General features: G+C 48.2%; 1 protein-coding gene across 4 annotated transcripts in view; it reads left to right on the top strand.

Moving 5' to 3' along the window:
• SLC24A3 (solute carrier family 24 member 3) overlaps positions 1-20,396 on the top strand; it is a 463,737-nt gene that overhangs the window by 64,101 nt on the left and 379,240 nt on the right. For all 4 annotated transcript variants that reach the window (XM_079944036.1, XM_079944035.1, XM_079944034.1 and 1 more), the window contains one exon: positions 1,739-1,867. In XM_079944036.1, the coding sequence (XP_079800162.1) occupies positions 1,739-1,867 (129 nt within the window). The remainder of the gene's footprint in view (positions 1-1,738; positions 1,868-20,396) is intronic.

The following is a 20,396-nucleotide window of genomic DNA, read 5'->3' as shown; positions in this document are numbered from 1 at the left end:
TGAGTACCTCCTCTGAGCCAGCAGTGATTAGGTGTCAGAGAGACAGCAGTGGACAGAGAGACAGTGCCCAGGCTCCCTCTTTCTTTCCTGAGCATTGTCATGAAGTTCCAATTATAAAATGAAAGTGGTATCATTTAGGAAACTAAAATCCCCATGGAAATTGAGGAAAGGGTATGATGACCTTCAGCTCTTCATTGACCAATTCAGAACACTGTGCTGGTGTGGCTCGGTGGGGCGCACCCTCTGGCCTTTTGCAAAGGCCGCTGGGCCCATGAATTAGAACCTTGTCTTGTTCTTAGATCCATTTTCTGACCACAGCAACTCTGGACACTCGAGAGGTAGCCAAAGCCTCATGTCACATCTTTCTTGGGTTCCAAGCCACTAGAAAGAGCCATCTGTGCTTGGTGTTTCCACATCCCAGTGACCCTCTGAGGTCCCGCTCTGTTGTGTCTTTGCATTTGTCTTACATGATTGGTCCATGGCAGTCAAGGCCATCGGCCACTTTTTCCTTTTTGAAATTCTCTTTCTGCTTACCTTCTGTGACACCACTTCCCTTGCTCATTTCCTTCCTTTCATGATCTTTTGCTGAATGCTTTGACTCTACCTGCTCTGAAGGAATGCTGAGTTTCCCATGGTTTCTTCTTCCATTCCCTTCTCTTTAGTAAACTGCATCCGTACACATGCCGTACTCTTCCCTGTTTGCTTACGATTCTCCTGATGTTCCGTGTAGCTTAGCTGTCCGCCCTGCGGTGTCTGCACCCACATTACCCGGGCAGCACGCTGCCCTGTGGATGGTCCACAGACACTTCAGGTCCAACACGTCCTAAGCAGAAGCCACCATATTCTCCCCCGACAGGCCCTTCCGTCTCTGTTCTTTCTCCTGGCACGTCCATCCCCATGGGCATCTCAGCCGGAGACCTCAGCCCTAGTCACGCATTCAGTGATCGACTTTCCCCTTGTTCACGCTCTCATCTCGTGTTTACTGAAATCTTGTTATGTGGGATTCACTGGCCCAGGCTCTGGGCGTGTTGTTGTGGTGTCTTAGCCTGGGTGACCCCGAGAAGCAGATCCTGAGCAGGTGCTCAGTGGCAGGTGGTGTATTTGGGAGGCGGTTCAGGGAAGTACTGGTCAAGGAGTAGATGCTGGTGTGTAGGTGCCAGTCACCCTGACTTAGCGGACCCAACCGTGCCCTTTTTTCCCAGGTCCACGTTCAGTGAGATCACGTTGGTAGCTCGAAATTGGCCATGATGGGAATATTCACACCATGGAAGTTGTCCAGTGGATACAAGACCAGGACTTTTTCCCCTGGAGAGTTGGTTGTTCAACATTTCTCAGCATGTTATTGGGTGCAGGGAATTAAGACAGGAAAGGACAGCGGCCAATAAAGTGTGTTTTATCAAGAGAGTCACCTTGTAGTCACCTGGAGAGTCATCCCAGTGGGGAAAACTGGATTCCAGGGTAGAACACACACTTCAGAGTCATCCCACTGGAGCGTGAGGTGTTTATGCACCGCCCCCTCCCAGCCATTGGCTGAGGGCTGCTGCTGTGGGAGCCAATAGGATCCAGGAGCCGAGGAAGCCCTTGGGAGGTGGGGGCAGGATGGTGAGCGACGGTGGCGAGAGGTCTAAGGGGTGTTGGCCGGACTGAGTGCCGATGGCTGAAGGCGCTGGGCACCCAGCCTGGGGACAGGTGACACCCAGCTGTTAGTGATGCGTGGCTGTGACCTTTTTCTCCCCAGACCTTGACTTCATGGACCTCATCGGGCAAGACAGACAGTGGACCGTGGGCAGGAAGTTAATGCAGGTGAATGACTCGCTGACTTCAGAAGATGCAGGGCCGCGGAGCAGCAAGAACTGCACTGAACCAGGTAAGACGGTGGCTGCGCTGGGGGCTTTGCGCTGCGGGCCGGGCCGCCGTTCTCTCTGGTGGAAGCCCAGGAAGAGCTGGATGCTGTGTTTCTCCTTTGAGTTCTAATCCAGAGAGACTCTGAGGATATTTAGGGGCAGGTGTCTAAGAAACTCAAAGGCAAGATCCCAGGGGACAATTCAAGTGTGTTTCTGCCTCTGTTTTCTTTCCCTCGGACAGTGGGGGAGAAGGTGCGTCAAAATACCGTTATCAAATGTGGATGCTGGGGCTACCCAGAGGATCCCTGAGTCAGCAGCAGGATGGGTGAGGACGTTCTGTGGCATCTTCGCTTTGATGCCTGGAATCGTCTCTGGCTGGTTGTTAATCGGAGCCTTGTTTCTGTCACAGTCAAGGCACAGGTGTTGAACCAGATCCTCACCTGTGATGTTGAGCTCCTTGGAAGAAGTGAACGTTTGTTTATCAGCTGTTATGTTTGATAGCTATTGTGCCTTTCCTCAGAACATTTGATATCTGTTTCTGAACTTAAAGGGAAAACTAACATAGGGGGGATGAAGAGGACCTGGAATGTTGAGGACTCAGCTCAGGAAACGGCAGGTACCCTCTGGACGGCGGAGGTCCTGCTCATTTAGACCAGGGGTCAGCAACCTTGTCCCGGGAAGGGCCAGACAGCAGTATTTTCGGCTTTGCAGACTCGTTACTGCGTCTATAGTATATTTTAAAAGATTTTAATAATCCTTTAAAAATTTAAAAACCATTCTTAGCTCGCGAGCTGTGGGATGTACCAGGCCTGTGGCCACTTTGTCAACCCTGACATGGAGTTCTCAGATCTTGGGGGGGGGGGGGTCTTCCTTCCCTGGCTGGTGGGGTCTTGGGTCTCAAGTGTGTGGTGAGCTCGACCACACAGTGATCCCACATGCAAAGGCTGGCCTCGTTTTGAGTGTCATCTTAGAAGGACATACACCATCTTCATTGCAGCCCAAAGAACCTTAGTCCTCGGAGTACAGAAGGTGAAATTGTGTGTCTGCGCTTTTTTGGGAAGGTAGATAGAGGTTCCCTTTCCCACAGCTGGAAGAACTAAAAAGAGATGACCCCCTCCCGGCCAAAAAGCAACCTACAGCCCTACATGATCTCTGTCCCTTAAGCTAGAGAACGTAAGGTTCCTGCGGCTGTTATTAATGCTTGGAAGGGATACTCTTGGAAGTGAGTAAAGCGTGTGGCAGCTGCGTGAGCTAGAAATGAAAACTGGGGACAGAGGTTTCAAGTGTCCCACTGTGCAGACGGAGCCACCTGTCTTCTGAGAGCTGGGCATGCAGGGGCCTGGCCTGAAGGGCAGATCATGGCTGTGCCGGGAACCCTGTTTGCTGATCTGGTCTTACAGCCGAAGAGTTGTCAACATCTCTGCAACTAGTAGGCAGGCGGTGACTGGGATGTCAGAGACAGGAGATTCAGTACTAGGGGGCCCAGCCGTCGCCTTGGGTGTACCTTCGTATGGGAAAGAATGGAGTCAGACAGATACAGTGCCCCGCTCTCGGGATTGGGTCCAGCACTGCGCAGGGCCAGTGGTGATGGAGGGCTTCTGTTTCCTGTAGTTGGGACTGTGTGTTGGGCTGGTGGAGCTGTCTCTCTGTGAGTGGTGCTGTTTACTGTTTCAAGACATGCCATTCTCAGAGTGACAGGTATAAGAGAATAAAGCACGTGAAAGCCATCGCAGGAGAGCAATGACTCAGCCCACAAGTAGAACAGAAGATGTCCAGGTTTCTAAAGAGAGCTCGAGCCCAGCACCTGCTGGTGTTGGCAGGGAGGGCACAGGGCAAGGAGGAGAGGAAAGCCTCCAGGAGGACAGTGGCGGGGGGGCGAACGAGAGTTCCTCGTGCTGCCGCGTAAGGCAGTTCCAAGAAGAACAAGGACGCGGGAGGAGCGTCCTTGCTTTCCTCATCTGTGGACCACGACCACGGGCACTGGGCTTGATTTCTGGGGTCCTTGACTCCAAACCAGATTCTACAGGGAAGATGATCATGCCTGAGACAAGGGTCCTGTTCAAATCCTAGCACATCAAGGGCCTGCCTGGAGCCTCTGTCCTGCATGAAGCCTGCTATGACCGTTCTGTTTTCTGAATGTTTTTGGTAGAAAGTATCTCTAACTACGCTGTCCGATATGGACATTCAGCGGCCCCTTAAGTTCAAATTAATTTAAATGAAATACAATTAAAAATTCAGATTCTCCGTTGCCCTAGCCACACATCAAATTAGCCGGTGGCTGTGTGTGGTTCCTGGACAGCACAGGACATAGAACATTTCCGCCATCGCAGAAAGGTCCATTGGACAGGCTGGTCTAGAATGTCCATTTGTCTTTGAACGTATCTCCTGTCTTTCCAGCTCAGTTGCAAACATCTTGAGGACATACAGTGGATATGTAAATCCGAGAGCCCGTCTCTTACCTGGGTCTTGGGGTCGCACTCACCTGGGTTTGAATCTTGGCTGAGAAGCTGAGGGCAAGATAGTCAGACTCTCTGAGCCTTTGTGTGCTTCTCTGTGAGATGGAGATGATCATTCTGACCTTACGCAGCTGCTGTGAGGGTTGGGAGTGACGTCATCAGGGGTGTGTACCCAGCTTGGTGCTGCGGATGGAGGGTCCACAGTGGCACCTCACTCCCGAATTTCCCACTGTCTGCTGGGGGCACCCGTCCCTGCATCACATGAGCATCAAGGAACTAAATACATTCTCCAGCCCCTCCTCTCGGGGATGGGCAGATGTGGCCTGTCTGGGTCAGTCCTCAGGCGGCCCAGGCCCGAGCAGTGGCCCGCTGGGTGGAGCGGCTCAAGCGCCATCTTGTAACAGAAGATCTCCCCGTGTTGTTGAGCTCAGTGCCTCTGAGGAGCCCTCTGTTTCTATAAGAACGTCATCAGGTCATCGGGATGTCTCCGGTGGTCCAGTGGTTAAGACTCCGCCTTCCAGTGCAGAGGGTGTGGGTTCGATCCCTGGTTGGGGGAGCTAAGATCCCACATGCCTCGCAATGAGGCCAAAAAAAAAGAGAACGTCATCAAAACCTTGTCACCCAGTTGCCTCGGTGCTCTTTCCAGAAAGCTGTCAGAAGTCTGCTTCTTACCCTTGACTGAACAGATCTTTTATGAAGAAAGTTGAGCACACTCAGAAGATCCTGATTTTGAGTTGAAACGGAATGGGATTCATCTTCTCTACCCCTAACCCACTGGAGGATGAGGGGACCAAGCTGGTGGGAGCCAAGGCCCAGCCACAAAACGTTGCCCAGCTGCCCTGAAGAGGCCAGAGCGCCCCGTCCGTGGTGGGTGTTACCCGTGCTGGGACGGCGTGGGGTTCTGCTCCCAGAGGCTCCGGTGTGGGGCTGGGAGGCGAACCATCGGGACAGCCTCTTTCCTTTTGGTGACGGTGTCGCCGAGCGGGGCGCGCTCACAAGGATGGTGTCAGGGCTCTGTCTGTGCCGAAGGCTGAGCGTTTACACGGGGACCCGAGCGTTTGGGGGCCAGGCTGGCCGTGGGGGCAACAGTGTCAGGGTCACAGATGGGAGTTACTTTGACTCTGGTTGTAAAGCATGCCTAGTGCTGTTCTGACGTCACAGGGCTTCTCAGGCTGTGTTCTCGGAACCCCTGGCTGGAGATGCTGTGGGTGTGAGTGAGGTTGATTCGGAGGCTGGTGATGGGGTGGCCTGTGTTCTGGTCCTGAGAACGGTTGGGGGATGGGGCTGGCTTGCTTCGCAGACATTCATTTCCTCACCTGGGAAACAGACCTGGGACTGTTTTATCCCATCTGTCCCTTCCGTTGCACAACTGCAGTCGTTTCAGGCGATTTCAAGAATAGGAATTCACAAAATCTTCCACCCCCGAGATGCCCAGCTCCACTTCCCTTGGTAAATTACTTCTTTGCGTTCCCAGAATCCCATGTCCTACTGTCAGCCTCGTTTTATCCTTCTCCCCCATCCATTTTCCTCTCGCTGTCCATCTCCCTCCCCCTCCCCCTTCCCCTCCATCTCCTTCTCCCCTCCCCCTCCCCATCTCCCTCTCCCTCTCTTTGATAACCAGGAGCCAGTTCTGTCTTTGGTGGGTGTGGCAACCTTGAGATGGCTCACTCTTCATATGACAGCTGCCACTTTAAAGACGTGTTGGCTGAATGATATTCCGTTGTATATATGTGCCACAGCTTCTCTATCCGTTCATCTGTTGATGGACACTTAGGTTGCTTCCATGTTCTGACTGTTGTAAATAGAGCTGCGATGAACGCTGTGGTACATGACTCTTTTTGAATTATGGTTTTCTCAGGGTATATGCCCAGTAGTGGGATTGCTGGGTGGTATGGTAGTTCTATTTTCAGTTTTTGAAGGAACCTCCGTACTGTTCTCCATAGTGGCTGTATCAATTTACATTCCCACCAACAGTGCAAGAGGGTTCCATTACTCAACCATAAAAAGAAACGAAATTTGTAGTGAGGTGGATGGACCTAGAGTCTGTCATACAGAATGAAGTAAGTCAGAAAGAGAAAAACAAATACCGTATGCTAACACATATCTATGGAATAAAAATAAATAGATGGTTCTGAAGAACCTAGGGGCAGGACAGGAATAAAGACACAGACGTAGAGAATGGACTTGAGGACACGGGGAGGGGGAAGGGTAAGCTGTGACAAAGTGAGAGAGTGGCATGGACATGTATACACTACCAAATGTAAAATAGATAGCTAGTGGGAAGCAGCCGCATAGCACAGGGAGATCAGCTCGGTGCTTTGTGACCACCTAGAGGGGTGGCATAGGGAGGATGGGAGGGAGGGAGATGCAAGAGGGAGGAGATATGGGGACATATGTATATGTATAACTGATTCACTTTGTTTATAAAGCATAAGCTAACACACCATTGTAAAGCAATTATACTCCAATAAAGATGTTTAAAAAAAAAAAAAGACATGTTGGGTTTTTTTGGATTTTGTTTTTTAAATGGCATTCTTCCCTTGCCTCTTCCAAGACATGGTTTTGGTGAAACTTTGTAAGTTTTTCCTCTAGATCCGTATGAAAAAGACTGAGTTCCAGGCTCTAATTTTTCTGCCATCGTTCCAGCCCTCTGTGAATTTTTAAGGTTGTTTTCTTAGCCTGACACTGCGATTTCATCTCAAGCCTGGAAACATTGTCTTTTGGCAAATAACATTTGAAACTGTTTACTCAGATGACCTATTATGAGAAACTCAACTTTGAATAAATTCGATCCATGGAAAATTAAGTTAGCTAAATGTAATATTGAGAGTGGTACACAACTGTAGCAGAGATGGATTCTTGGGAATATTTATTGGTACACTTTGCAGAATTTTCTTTCTACACTTTTCAGTCTGTTTTCAGAAAAAAAACTATCATCTTTTGGTTTTTAGTTCTTTGATATTTTAAGGAAATGATCTTTTCCTCAGAGTGCCTCTTTCAAAGAAACTTGGGAAGAAGGAAGCTATTTAAAATGATAGCCTTTGGCGTGGGCTTCGCTCTGAGATCACTGTATTTTCTTTCTTTCTTTTTTTTTAAATTTTATTCGAGTATAGTTGATTTACAACATTGTGTTAGTTTCAGGTGTACAGCAAAGTGATTCACTTATACATATATTCATTCTTTTTCAGATTCTTTTCTCATATAGGTTATCACAGAATATTGAGTATAGTTCCCTGTGCTATAGAGTAGATCCTTTTTGGTTGTCTATTTTATATTTAGTAGTGTGTGTATGTTAACCCCATACCCCTGATTTATCCCTCCCCCATGTTTCCCCTTTGGTAACCATAAGTTTGTTTTCGAGATCTGTAAGTCTGTTTCTGTTTTCGTTTGCTTCTGATAAAGTGCTCGGCTCTCTCCCTCTGCCTGGCTTGTAGGGTTTGAGGTCTCTGGGGGTGGGGAAGCCACCCTGAGCCTTTGCTGCAGGACAGAGAGGCTGGTGGGCACTCGCCCCACGGGGCTGTGCAGGAATGTTTACTGAATCAGGTGGTTGTTTACCGGAGTGGCCAGAAACCACACAATCTAAGAGTCACATGTGAGCGTCCTAGAGGAGGAAAGTCAGAGGTGGGGATGAGAGAAGCAATACGGGGTGAGTCCAAGGGTAGGTGTGGACCATGAACAGAGCCTGGAGGCCAGGCTCGGAGTGGCAAGCACGCGCAGGCTGGTCCAGGTCCAGGTTGTCAACAAAGGCAGGGTTGGGATCCTGCTGTTCTCGAGTTTAAACCATAACATCAGGGTCAGCTGGTTTAATACCACGGGGCTGGGCATGACCAATCTACAGAGCACTAAAGGTCCAAATCGCTCACCTTTTGCATGAAAAAAATGAGACCCAGAGTGCATAAGTGACCCCCAACTGTCCCCTGTGGATAATCAATGCATGTCAAAATAATCATCTAGAAAATATGACCTTTGCATGATCTAGAGGAACACAGTCCTGTAGAAATATAATGCAAGCTACAGATGTAATTTTAAAATTCCTAGTAGCTACATTAAATACTTGAAAAGAAATAGGTGAAGTTAATTTTAATACTATATTTGATTTAACCAAATATTTCCAGAATATTAGGAATGACAATTTTCAGTCACCTCCGTGTTTTATCCCTGGGTTTGAACCCAGGAAACAACGAAGATTTTTTTTTTTAAGTTTTAAAGTGTTTACTTTATTGTACTAGCTCATATAACTTTCACTAACTTCTCTCTGCAGTTGTAATTTTCATAATGATTCAAATAATTGCTGTTGACATTCTTAAGCGGAACATCTTAGAAACTCGTTGAGATCTGCTTTTTAATCTGTGTCACATTCTTTACTGGATTAGGTTGTCGTAGCTGCTGTAACAAATAAGTCCTGTAGACCCTGGGGTAATATGAAAGAAGTTTCTTTCTTTCTCATGTGAAGTTCTGGTCTGTGGGTGGCCTTGTTGCTAGAGGTGGTCCATGGACTCTGGAACCTTCCATTTTGAGGCTCCCTGTCCTCACACTTCTCTGCTTTAAGGGGAAAGAACCAGGAGGGCTGTGCATAGCTGAGTTTTATGGACCAGACCCTCCCTCCCGCTCACATTCCATTGGTCACGACTCAGTCCATGACCATTTCTAACTGTAAGGGAGCCTGGCACATGGATTTTAGCCCAGTGCCCTGGAAGAAGAGAAAGCAGTTTTTTCCCCCAGACTTGTTTCTTATTGAAAAAGCAAACGTCTCAATTCTCCTTTATGCCTATCTTATTTCAAAAGCAGTATACCCCCTGTATAGAGAAATCGTAACCCAAACTTCCATCTTCTGAGGCTGGCCTAGCTCTTGGTTTAAGCTTCATGATTCTCACCTGGTCAGGTGACACAATTCGATTCTCTTTTCACCTTGAGAGGATCACAAGTCAGGTAGAAATTGTCCCAGTTGTGTCTGTTTGCAAATTGCATCTTTTCTTTGTAAATGCAAGGAGCCTAGGAAAAACAGTGAGTGTTTGAGAATGCGTGAAGTCATTGGCGATGATGTGGAAAGAGCTTGGGTTCCAGAGTAAATCCTAAATCTCAGTTTTGTCACTTTCGACCTATGTGATGCCAGGTGAGTTTCCTAAATTCTTTGAACCTCATTTCCGCCATCTGTAAAATGCAGATTAAGATGCCCGCGCATGAAGTGACGTAAGTTTTGTAAAACAGCAAAACCTCAGTCCTAGTAGGTGCTTAATGAATCGTGGCTCCGTCATCTTTGTTACCAGAAGGATCCTTGGGGGTCTTGTTTAAGAGAAGAATGGATGTTCATCCTCTAAAAATGCTTGAAAACCCCTGGTCTGGACTAACCCCTTGTTCCAGAGTGTCGGGGGTGTCCAGACCACCTGTCCAATCTTCCTTGCACCTTGGAATTGCTTCCCTTTGGGTCAGAGGGTGACGCATTTGTGCAGGGTCGGCCGCAGGTGAGCACGTGGTGACAGTGAGCACACCTGTGTGTGGAGGCCACAGGCAATGGAATGGGGGGTGCTGGGGACACCCCCCGTGGGGTCGGCTCAAGCACCAGCCAGCTCCTGGCCCCACAGCTCTCCTCGGCTGCACCCTTGTGGTCTGTGGCAGCAATGGCCACTTCTTCCTCTGTGGCCAAGGAGCACATGTGGCCCTGGGTGCGTCTCCAGCCCTCTGGGGTTCATTCTTGCCTGGTCCCCACTCCTGAACTGCTTCTGCAGCAGCACCATGCCTGGGGTGACTGGGGGCTCTTTCCTTGAATTATGCATTTGGAATTTATCTTGTTCCACAGGTAATCTCGTTTCACTGATGATGCCAGGACCGAGGTCTAGAGGCATGAAGGGGCGTCTCTAGGGTCCACCTCTGGCTGGCAGCAGAGCGAGGACCAGCATTTGCATTTCCTGCCTTTTCTGACCTCTTGCCCCAAGGCCGGGCTGTGTCCCCTCGCCTTTTCGTGAGCGGAGTCAGCCTGAAGTCACATCTGCGTCTGGGGGTCCCCAGGAGGGCACCACTCTGTCCTCACCTGAGTGCTCTCAGCTGCCTGAGGGCAGCGGTTCTCACGGTGGGGCAGACCAGTGCCAGCAGCAGCCCTGGGAGCTTGTCAGAAATGCCCCTTCCCGGGCGCCACCTGAGCCCTGCAGGTCAGCACCTCTGGGGAGGGGGCCCGGCCATCCGGATTTCCTAGGCTCCTGTGGCGTGGCGTGTGCACTGCGTCGTGAGGGACCCCGAGGAGACTTCAGTCCAGGCCCCACCCCAGGCCAAGGAAACCCGAGTCTCTGGGACTGGGAGCCCGGCACCAGTGGTTGGAAAGCTGCCAGGGATGCCAGGGTGCAGCTGAGGCTGAGAGAACGGCCTGAGGCCCCCTGCGTGCCCTGGACAGCTCTGGTCAGCCGGCCCTGGGAGTCTGGCCGAGGGGAGGGGAGCTGGGCCTCATCTCCTCCTGCCCCTCAACAAACAAACAAACTAACAAACAAACAAACAGACGGAGGGTATCTGCCGCATTTAAGGCGCCAGGCCTGTCTTGTGGGGGCTCCTCACCCGTTCAGCAGTTCTCGTGAGTCACACGGATAGTCATTTATTAGGAGACTCCATCTCGGGGGTCCCTGGGTTTTCTAAGAGATCTTCCCCTGAGAAACACCAGGGTGGAGGTTTACTTGGCAGTGTTTTAAAATGTGTGTTCTAAGAGAGAAGTTTATAGCAACACAGTCCTACCTCAAGAAACAAGAAAAGTCTCAAAGAAACAATCTAACCTTACACCTAAAGGAACTAGAGAAAGAAGAACAAACAAAACCCAAAGTTAGTAGAAGGAAAGAAATCATAAAGATCAGAGCAGAAATAAATGAAATAGAAACAAAGAAAACAATAGCACAGATCAATAAAACTAAAACCTGGTTCTTTGAGAAGATAAACAAAATTGATAAACCTTTAGCCAGCCTCATCAAGAAAAAGAGGGAGAGACTCAAATCCATAAAATTAGAAATGAAAAAGGAGAAGTTACAACGGACACTGCAGAAATACAAAGCGTCCTAAGAGACTACTACAAGCAACTCTATGCCAATAAAATGGACAACCTGGAAGAAACTGACAAATTCTTAGAAAGGTATAACCTTCCAAGACTGAACCAGGAAGAAATAGAAAATATGAACAGACCATCGCAAGTAATGAAATTGAAACTGTGATTAAAAATCTTCCAACAAACAGAAGTTCAGGACCAGATGGCTTCACAGGTGAATTCTATCAAACATTTACAGAAGAGCTAACACCCGTCCTTCTCAAACTCTTCCAAAAAATTGCAGAGGAAGGAACACTCCCAAACTCATTCTACGAGGCCACCATCATCCTGATACCAAAACCAGACAGAGATACTATAAAAAAAGAAAATTACAGACCTATATCACTGATGAATATAGATGAAAAACTCAACAAAATACTAGCAAACAGAATCCAACAGCACAGTAAAAGGATCATACATCCAGGGAAGCAAGGATTCTTCAGTATGTGCAAATCAATCAGTGTGATACACCATATTAACAAATTGAAGAATAAAAGCCATATGATCATCTCGATAGATGCAGAAAAAGCTTCTGACAAAATTCAACACCCATTTATGATAAAAACTCTCCAGAAAGTGGGCACAGGGGGAACCTACCTCAGCAGAATAAAGGCCATATACAACAAACCCACAGCAAACATCATTCTCAATGGTGAAAACGGAAAGCATTTCCTCTAAGATCTGGAGCAAGACAAGGATGTCCACTCCTACCACTATTATTCAACATAGTTTTGGAAGTCCTAGCCACGGCAATCAGAGAAGAAAAATAGAAGGAATACAAATTGGAAAAGAAGAAGTAAAACTGTCACTGTTTGCAGATGACATGATACTATATATAGAGAATCCTAAAGATGTCACCAGAAAACTACTAGAACTAATCAGTGAATTTGGTAAAGTTTCAGGATACAAAACTAATGCACAGAAATCTCTTGCATGCCTATACACTAACGACAGAAGATCAGAAAGAGAAATTAAGGAAATAATCCCATTCACCATTGCAAAAAAAAGAATAAAATACCTAGGAATAAACCTACCTAAGGAGGTAAAAGACCTGTACTCAGAAAACTTTAAGACACTGTTGAAAGAAATCAAAGATGACACAAACAGATGGAGAGATATACCATGTTCTTGGATTGGAAGAATCAATATTGTGAAAATGACTATACTACCCAAAGCAATCTACAGATTCAGTGCAATCCCTTTCAAATTACCAATGACATTTTTTACAGAACTAGAAGAAAAAAATCTTAAAATTTGTATGGAGACACAAAAGAATAGCCAAAGCACCCTTCAGGGAAAATAGTGGAACTGGAGGAGTCACACCTTGACTTCAGACTATACTATAAAACTACAGTAATCAAGACAATATGGTACTGGCACAAAAACGGAAACATAGATCAATGGAACAGGATAGAACGCCCAGAGATAAACCCACGCACCTATGGTCAACTAATCTATGACAAAGGAGACAAGGATATACAATGGAGAAAACACAGTCTCTTCAATAAGTGGTTCTGGGAAAACTGGACAGCTACATGTAAAAGAATGAAGTTAGAGAACTCCCTAACACTATACATAAAGATAAACTCCAAATGGATTAAAGACATAAATGTAAGACCAGACACTATAAAACTCTTAGAGGAAAACATAGGAAGAATGCTCTTTGACATAAATCACTCTTTGACCCACCTCCTAGAGTAATGGAAATAAAAACAAAAATACCTAAATGGGACCTAATGAAACTTAAAAGCGTTGGAAAGCAAAGGAACTATAAACAAGATGAAAAGACAACCCTCAGAATGGGAATATATGTTTGCAAATGAATCAACGGACAAAGGATTAATCTCCAAAATATATAAACAGCTCATGCAGCTCAATATTAAGAAAGCAAACAACCCAATCCAAAAATGGGCAGAACACCTAAATAGACATTTTTCCAAAGAAGACATACAGATGGGCAAGAGGCACATGAAAAGCTGCTCAACATCACTAATTATTAGAGAAATGCAAATCAAAACTACAATGAGGTATCACCTCACACCAGTTAGAATGGGCATCATCAGAAAATCTACAAACAACAAATGCTGGAGAGAGTATGGAGAAAAGGGAACCCTCTTGCACTGTTGGTGGGAATGTAAATTGATACAACCACTATGGAAAACAGTATGGAGGTTCCTTAAAAAACTAAAAATAGAATTACCATATGACCCAGCAATCCCACCACTGGGCATATACCCAGAGAAAACCATAATTCAAAAAGACACATGCACCCCAATGTTCATCGCAGTACTATTTACAATAGCCAGGTCATGGAAGCAACCTAAATGCCCATCAACAGATGAATGGATAAAGAAGATGTGGTACATATATACAATGAAATATTACTCTGCCATAAAAAGGAATGAAACTGGGTCATTTGTAGAGATGTGGATGGACCTAGAGACTGTCATACAGAGTGAAGTAAGTCAGAAAGAGAAAAACAAATATTGTATATTAATGCATATATGTGGAATCTAGAAAAATGGTACAGATGAACCGGTTTGCAAGGCAGAACTAGACGGATGTAGAGAACGAATGTATGGACACCAAGGGGGGAAAGTGGAGGGGTGGTGGTGGTGGTGTGATGAAGTGGGAGATTGGGATTGACATATATACACTAATATGTATAAAATAGATAACTAATAAGAACCTGCTGTATAAAAAATAAATAAAATAAAATTCAAAAGAAATAAAATAAAATGTGTGTCTATGAGCGTCAGGAGGGAATGTCTCTGCCTGGTCCTTAAGTGGCTCTGACCTTGCCTTCCTCACCCGGAGCCTCCCCAGCTCCCTCCCTCCTTAGCAGGGGCTGACCCAGGGGTAGGGCTGACCCACAGGCAACCATGGGCCTGAGGGCAGGGCCTCGGGGCACAGACTGCCTCTCCCTGCGGCCCTCCCATCCAGATCTGGATACCCTCAGGCCTGGAATGGCCTCTGGGAGCTTTGGGGTAGGAGGTGGCCCGGGGAGGGCCCAGCCTCTCTCCCCAGAGGCTCCCAGCAGCCTCCCAGGCCTCAGACTTTTTAAACAAGCTCCCAGGAACAACCGGCAGTGTGGCCAAGGGATGGGGGAGGCTGTGTTCGAGTTAACCTGCTGAGTACGGTTCCCACTGACTGCACACTTGGGCATCAGGCAGTAGCCTGTTTCTTCCTCCACCTGGGGGCTCCCATGGCCACCCACCAGTTTGCATCCCCCGGGACTGGCCTGGGATGACAAGGTTCCCTTCCCACCTTGGAGAGGAAGGTTAAATGAGTCCACGTCTGGGTTATCATACTGGCGCTTCTGAGGTTCCTGATATAGTGTGAAACCATTAGTGTGGCTGAAATTTCTATCACAGAACAATAAAATCCCTGAATTAAAGATTAGCAGCCTTTTTTAGAAGCTTACTCAGAACGAAGTGGATGTGAGCCCAGCCCAGTGGCTTGTCCATCCCGGCCAAGACCTTGCACCTCAGCCCTGAGCCTGCAGCGGGATCTCAGGGCTCATGCCACTGGGGTCGGGGACGCTGGGCTGAGGAAGGGAGGAGAACAGGCTGCAGACCAGTGGGTCAGGCCACGCTGGCAGGAGCATGGAAGGGGGTCTAAGGTCACTAAATAGGCACTCAGAGTACCCACCCTGCCTCAGCGTCATTGTGAGAACCGGAATGTAAGGGATACCCACGTTCTGTAAGCATCAAGTACCTCTGGGTGGAGTTAGGGATGTGGTCCAGGGTCCTACAGACCCGGAGAGGAGTCCTGCTTTGACATCCATGGGCTGTGGGGCCCTGGACCAGTCATTTAACTTCTCCAAGCCTGGGTTTCCTCCCCTGCGAAGTGGGGATAATTCATGGCACAAACAGAAAGGGTTGCCACGGAGAGTCAATGGAATAAAGTGTGTGAAGAGCTTAGCACAAAGCAAATACCCAACTGTGAACGGATGCCCATTTCTGGAGCACCCACCATGGGCTCAGGGGTCCCACACACAGGGACTCAGTTAGTCATGCATAGGAGGATGTGATTATTACTCAGGCACTGATTAGGGCATGGACACTTCTCCTCCAGGAGGAGAGTAAAGTCAATCTGGCCTGTACTAATAGTGTAATACCTAGGTGGAAAGTAAAAATATTCTTAATTTTTAAAGCATACGTGTTGGGCACATGAACAGCCTGTTGGCATCAGCCTCTGCGTCCCAGGGCACCTTTCTTGGGGAATGGGAACTCCACTTATTCTGTAATCTTGTTGACTGCCCTGGGAAAATCCATAGAAAAGTCACCAGTGATGGGAATTTGGGTCTTAAGACTGAGTATGCAAGGTTGGGTGTGCAGAGTGATATCAGCGGATAGAGGAAGAAGAAATAAAGGGTGGTGAGAAGGTGGGAAATCAGCTGGGCTTGTTCTGTGTTCATTTCTCTCCCCTTTCACCATGGTGGGTTTGCCCTTTGGACAAGCCTTAAGTCAGCTCATCCAAAACAAGGTGATCTGTGTCCCATGGGCGACTGTCCTTCCATATTCCACAAACAAAGTTTCCCTACTGCCTGCACCATTTAACCACAAATACTAGATCAATTCATTAAGTTAAATTATAATTTAATACTGAATTTAAAGAAAGGAAAGATGTAACACAGCAGGATCCATCCTTCTGCCAGGTGTTTTTTATCATTGACACTAGTTTCACGCAGAACCTTGGCCTCTTTGCAGGAATCATTGTGTGTTTGTGGCTCACAGAAGGATATTTCCTTTTATGGGGCCCAGGACAAATAATGTGGTGCCTGGTGGATCTGCTTAGCGGTTCCCAAGTGTACACAGTCTCTCAGCAGTAGCTGTTACAAATCTAGAATTATTGTCTTTTCAACGCCACAGTGTCATCTGTTGTTGAAATTTTGCATCCTCTCTCTCCCCATCCAGTCTCAAGAATCTTGCCTTTAGGTAGTTTTTTCCGTCACTCCAGCATTTTATTATGAAAATTTGCAAACATACAGAGAAATTGAAAGAATTTTACAGCGAACACCCACAGACTCAGCACCTAAGTTCTATAATTTGCATTTCACTCTACTGTCTTTATCGTGTTTATTCATTTCTCCACCCCTGTATCCATCCATGAAGCCATCCTATTTTAGTGAATTTTGAAGTAATTTGCAGAAATAGATACACGCCGTCTCACATAGGTTTAGCACGTGTGTCATTAAGTAGAGTTTATGATTTATTTACCCCTCTTTTTGGGTAACATTTATACACAGTGAAGTTTACAAGCCTTAAGTGTACCACCAGTGAGTGATGACATGTGCAAACTCCCGTGCCCAGCTTCCACCAAGATATAAGACATGCCATCATTCCAGGAAGTTTCCTCATGTCCCTTTTCAGGAAATCCCCAGCCCAGCCCACCCCAACACAACCACTCTTCTGAGTTCTATTACCATAGCTGAGTTTGTGCCTGTTCTACAACTTTCTATACACGAATCATACACTATGTGCTCTTTGATGTAAGGCTTCGTAAGCAGCACACGGTTTTTTGAGATTCATCCGTGTTTCCGTGTGTAGCTATGTCCTTGACTATACATGCACACACACGTACACACCATGCAGATAGACATGTATGCATATAGATTACACATACACGTGTGACACACTTGCCACACAAATGTTAATATGTTGGGTACATTTCTCCCCAGGAACTGCCTTGTAGGATTTTGGTCACTTTTCTTAGATACTTATTTTAGTTCCACTTTCAAAGAGACTTTTGTGATGTCTGGCAAATTAGTAAGAGCTTCGGTTGGCCAGGGGAGGTTAGTTATCGACAGGGCCAGTCGTCCCTAATGTCCCCTCTCACTTCCCTCTGGAGCAGAACCATGAACTGGACTCTGCAACCTTGTGGTTGTAAGAAGGGAAGTGGAGGGGGGGAGGGGAGGGGCCGTCTCCCTCATCCTTAAGGCCTTCTAACCTCTCCACAGGCAACACTGCACATTCAGTTATTCAGTGATAATAGGAGGTGGGCGAAGAAGGGCCATGAAGGTCCACAAAACGGTCTGATTCATTGAGTCAACAGCCATGCGTGTTCTGCTGTGGAGGCTGCTTGCCAGGGGCCAGCGTGGCATCCTTCCTTGCTGGAGCCGGGCATGCTTCTCATCACAAACAGCATCAGAGGGAGAAAGGGTTCCCCTCTCTAAGCACCTGCACGGGGAACTAGATGCCTGGTTAGGGAAGGGGACCAGCCCCACACTCAGGTGGGAACTGTGTGGGTGTCAGGGTCTTTGGAAAGGCCGAGAGCCTTGTTTCCCCAGACGAGCTCTGTCCCAGCAGAACCCTTTGTTGGCCTGGATCTTCGTTTGTCTCTTGGTGTTCCTTGTTTACTTGTCATTTCCTGACACACAAGTTGACTTGGAGTAGGTCCTCTGAGATGCACACACGACTATCCAGTGCTGGCCTACTCTGGGCAATCATTCATTTCTTGCTGTAACCGTCAAGTACCTTGACTCAGTCCTGGTTCTCTTAGAAGCAGATGCTGAGGCAAGGGTTTTGGGTGCGTGTAGTTTATTTGGGAGATGAGCCCAGGAAACACCTGGGAGCAGGGAGTGGGGAAGTGAGACAGGGGAGGGAGGGCAGGGTGGCCAGTGCCTGGCAAGTCGTCAGCCAAGTTACCACCGTGGCCAGCGGGGTTAATGACCTGGGATAGAGTGTGGAAGACACCTCGATGTTCTCCCGCCCGGGGGTATTGATACACCAGCTCCTTTCAGTCACTGGTTGAGGGCTGTTCCCAGGTGCAGTGAAGCCCTGGTACACCCGACCTGCCCCTTGCACAGGTGGAGCAGCGCCCAGGAGCAGAGACAGCCCCAGGGGAAGGAGGGCAGGTGCTGGCACTTAGAAGTTGGGCCAGTGAGCACCCAAGAGCTAAGGAGATGCAAGGTGAGCAGGGCAGCAACAGCGATTGCTAAACTCCTACTTCCCTGTTTCCAAGGGCATGGTTTCACGTTGTTGAACGGGTTGGAAAGCTCGTCCTAACCCAGCAAGGGCAAGTAGCGGCCCTTTGCACTTCCTCTGTGTGTGCATGGGTTTGTCTTGCTAGGAGAAGCCCTTGGATTCATCTCATTCATTTTTACTGTATCTTAATGTGCTTGTACAAGTGCTGACTGCTTGCCAGGCCCTACTGCCACAAGCAACAGCTTAGGTGGACCCGATAGGGAGCCTTTCAGGCCTCGCTGAGAGCAGAGGGCTTTCGAGAAAACCAGGAGACATCCTTCCCTTCATCATTCATCTGACTGCCTCCGTGCCTGCGTTGGCCTTTGGGGGACCTCAGGGAAGCTCAGGACATGCCAAAATGGAGAAAAGGGGAAGCCAAGAAATCCTACTTAAGCTCCTTCTGCAAGAAAACAGAGCCGTTGCCCACCAGGCAGACCTTTTCCTTTTGCAATCAACTAAAATAAAAGAATTCTTTCTAGAAGTGTTGCTGGGGCCTGAGTGCTGGAACGTATGTAAACTCAGGGTCGAGACTGAATGTGAACCCTGAATGGAAATTGGGAAATGTGGTGTCACTGTGCACGTGGGGCCCGTCCTTCGATCTCTGGCATATGTGTTATTTTAGGGACATTCACTGGCTTTTCTGGCTTCAGAGTCAGAAGCCAGTGTATCCGTATCCCCAGGTAACCATTTAATCCCTCACTGGGCTCTATCTTGTGTGAAATGGAATCCATACTTTGCACAAAATCATCTTTCAACGTGACTTGATATATTTAAAGTGGGAAACCCTGTAGCCCTGGTATTTGGGTCCTACGTGCTTTCGTATTCCTAGAGCCCCCCAAAGGTGGGACTTCCAAAAAAATACATCCAACTGAGTGATGTTCTTCAGCCCAAAGCCTGGCACAATGAGAGGTAATTCCCACCCGGAATTTGAGGTGTCTAGGTCCCTCGAAGGCTGAGAAATATTGCTCGTAGCCCCCGAGGAGGAAGGACTGTACCGTATGGTGTTTCGAAACGTGCCCACGGGTGCTCTGATGTGTCTTTCGACATGAAATGGGCCTTATTCTCCTCCTCTTGAATACGACTGGCCTCCGTGATTCACTTCTAACAGATGGACTGTGGCAGAAGCTCTGTGATCTCCAAAGCTGGACCATCAAAGGCAATGGAGTTTCCACCCAGCTCATTGTCTTGGGCTCGTGGCTCTTAGAACCTGGCCGCCATGCTGGGGGGAGCGCAGGCATCACCGAGGCCACGGGCAGGTGCTCCACCTTCCGGCCCCGTCGAGGGCCTTGCTGATACTGGACAGCCAGTGTCGACACCAAGACGTGAATGGAGACACCCTCTAGATGACCCCAGCCTCCATCAGATGCAGACCCACGAGACCCCCGCTGAGGGAGAACTGCCTAACTGAGCCCAGTCACCCCAGAACCAGGAAACATAATAATAAATGGTTGTTGCTCTTTTAACCTGCCAATTTGGGCTGGTTTATTATGTAGTCATTAGTGACTGGTACCCGCGTCACTCTTGGTCATCATGCGAAAGAACTCCTGCTAAAGAACTTCTCCACTGTTGATCACCTACTTCTTTTGTCTGGGGCAGTGACTCACTTCTTGCTCCCCAGGATCGTGTCTTGGTGTCTGGGGGGGAAAGAGACAAGGACGGGCGTGTTTCTCGGATTCCCCGAGTCACCAGCCGGCCACCAGCCTGGCGACGTGGAGGCGGCATGAAGTTTCCAGCTGTTCCGACCTCAGCAGGTTGGGGGTCAGGGCCTGGTTTGAGTCTGGTTGCAGGGGGTGCAGCAGCTGCTGTCTGTCTCCATCACTCGAGATCACAGCAGTGGCAGCTGCCGTGGGGAAGCACCCCTCTGCATCGTCCCAGAGCTCTGGGCTCCTGGGTTGGCTCTGCACACCTAACTGGCTTTTGTGTGGTGACCTCCATGATCTGGCCTCTGCCTGGGGAACATCTGGCTGGAGGGTGTGCAGCAGTGTGGCTCCACGGCCCCATCTAGTGCTTCAGGCCTGTGGAGTGCGGGTCCCCATGCACCCAGCCAGGGGGCTTCTCTCTCATGTGCCCC

Source organism: Stenella coeruleoalba, assembly GCF_951394435.1.
Source record: "Stenella coeruleoalba genome assembly, chromosome: 15".
In the NCBI taxonomy this organism is placed as follows: domain Eukaryota; kingdom Metazoa; phylum Chordata; class Mammalia; order Artiodactyla; family Delphinidae; genus Stenella; species Stenella coeruleoalba.
The sequence above is the reverse complement of the archived record's forward strand: the minus strand, read 5'-3'. Positions and strand labels throughout refer to the sequence as shown.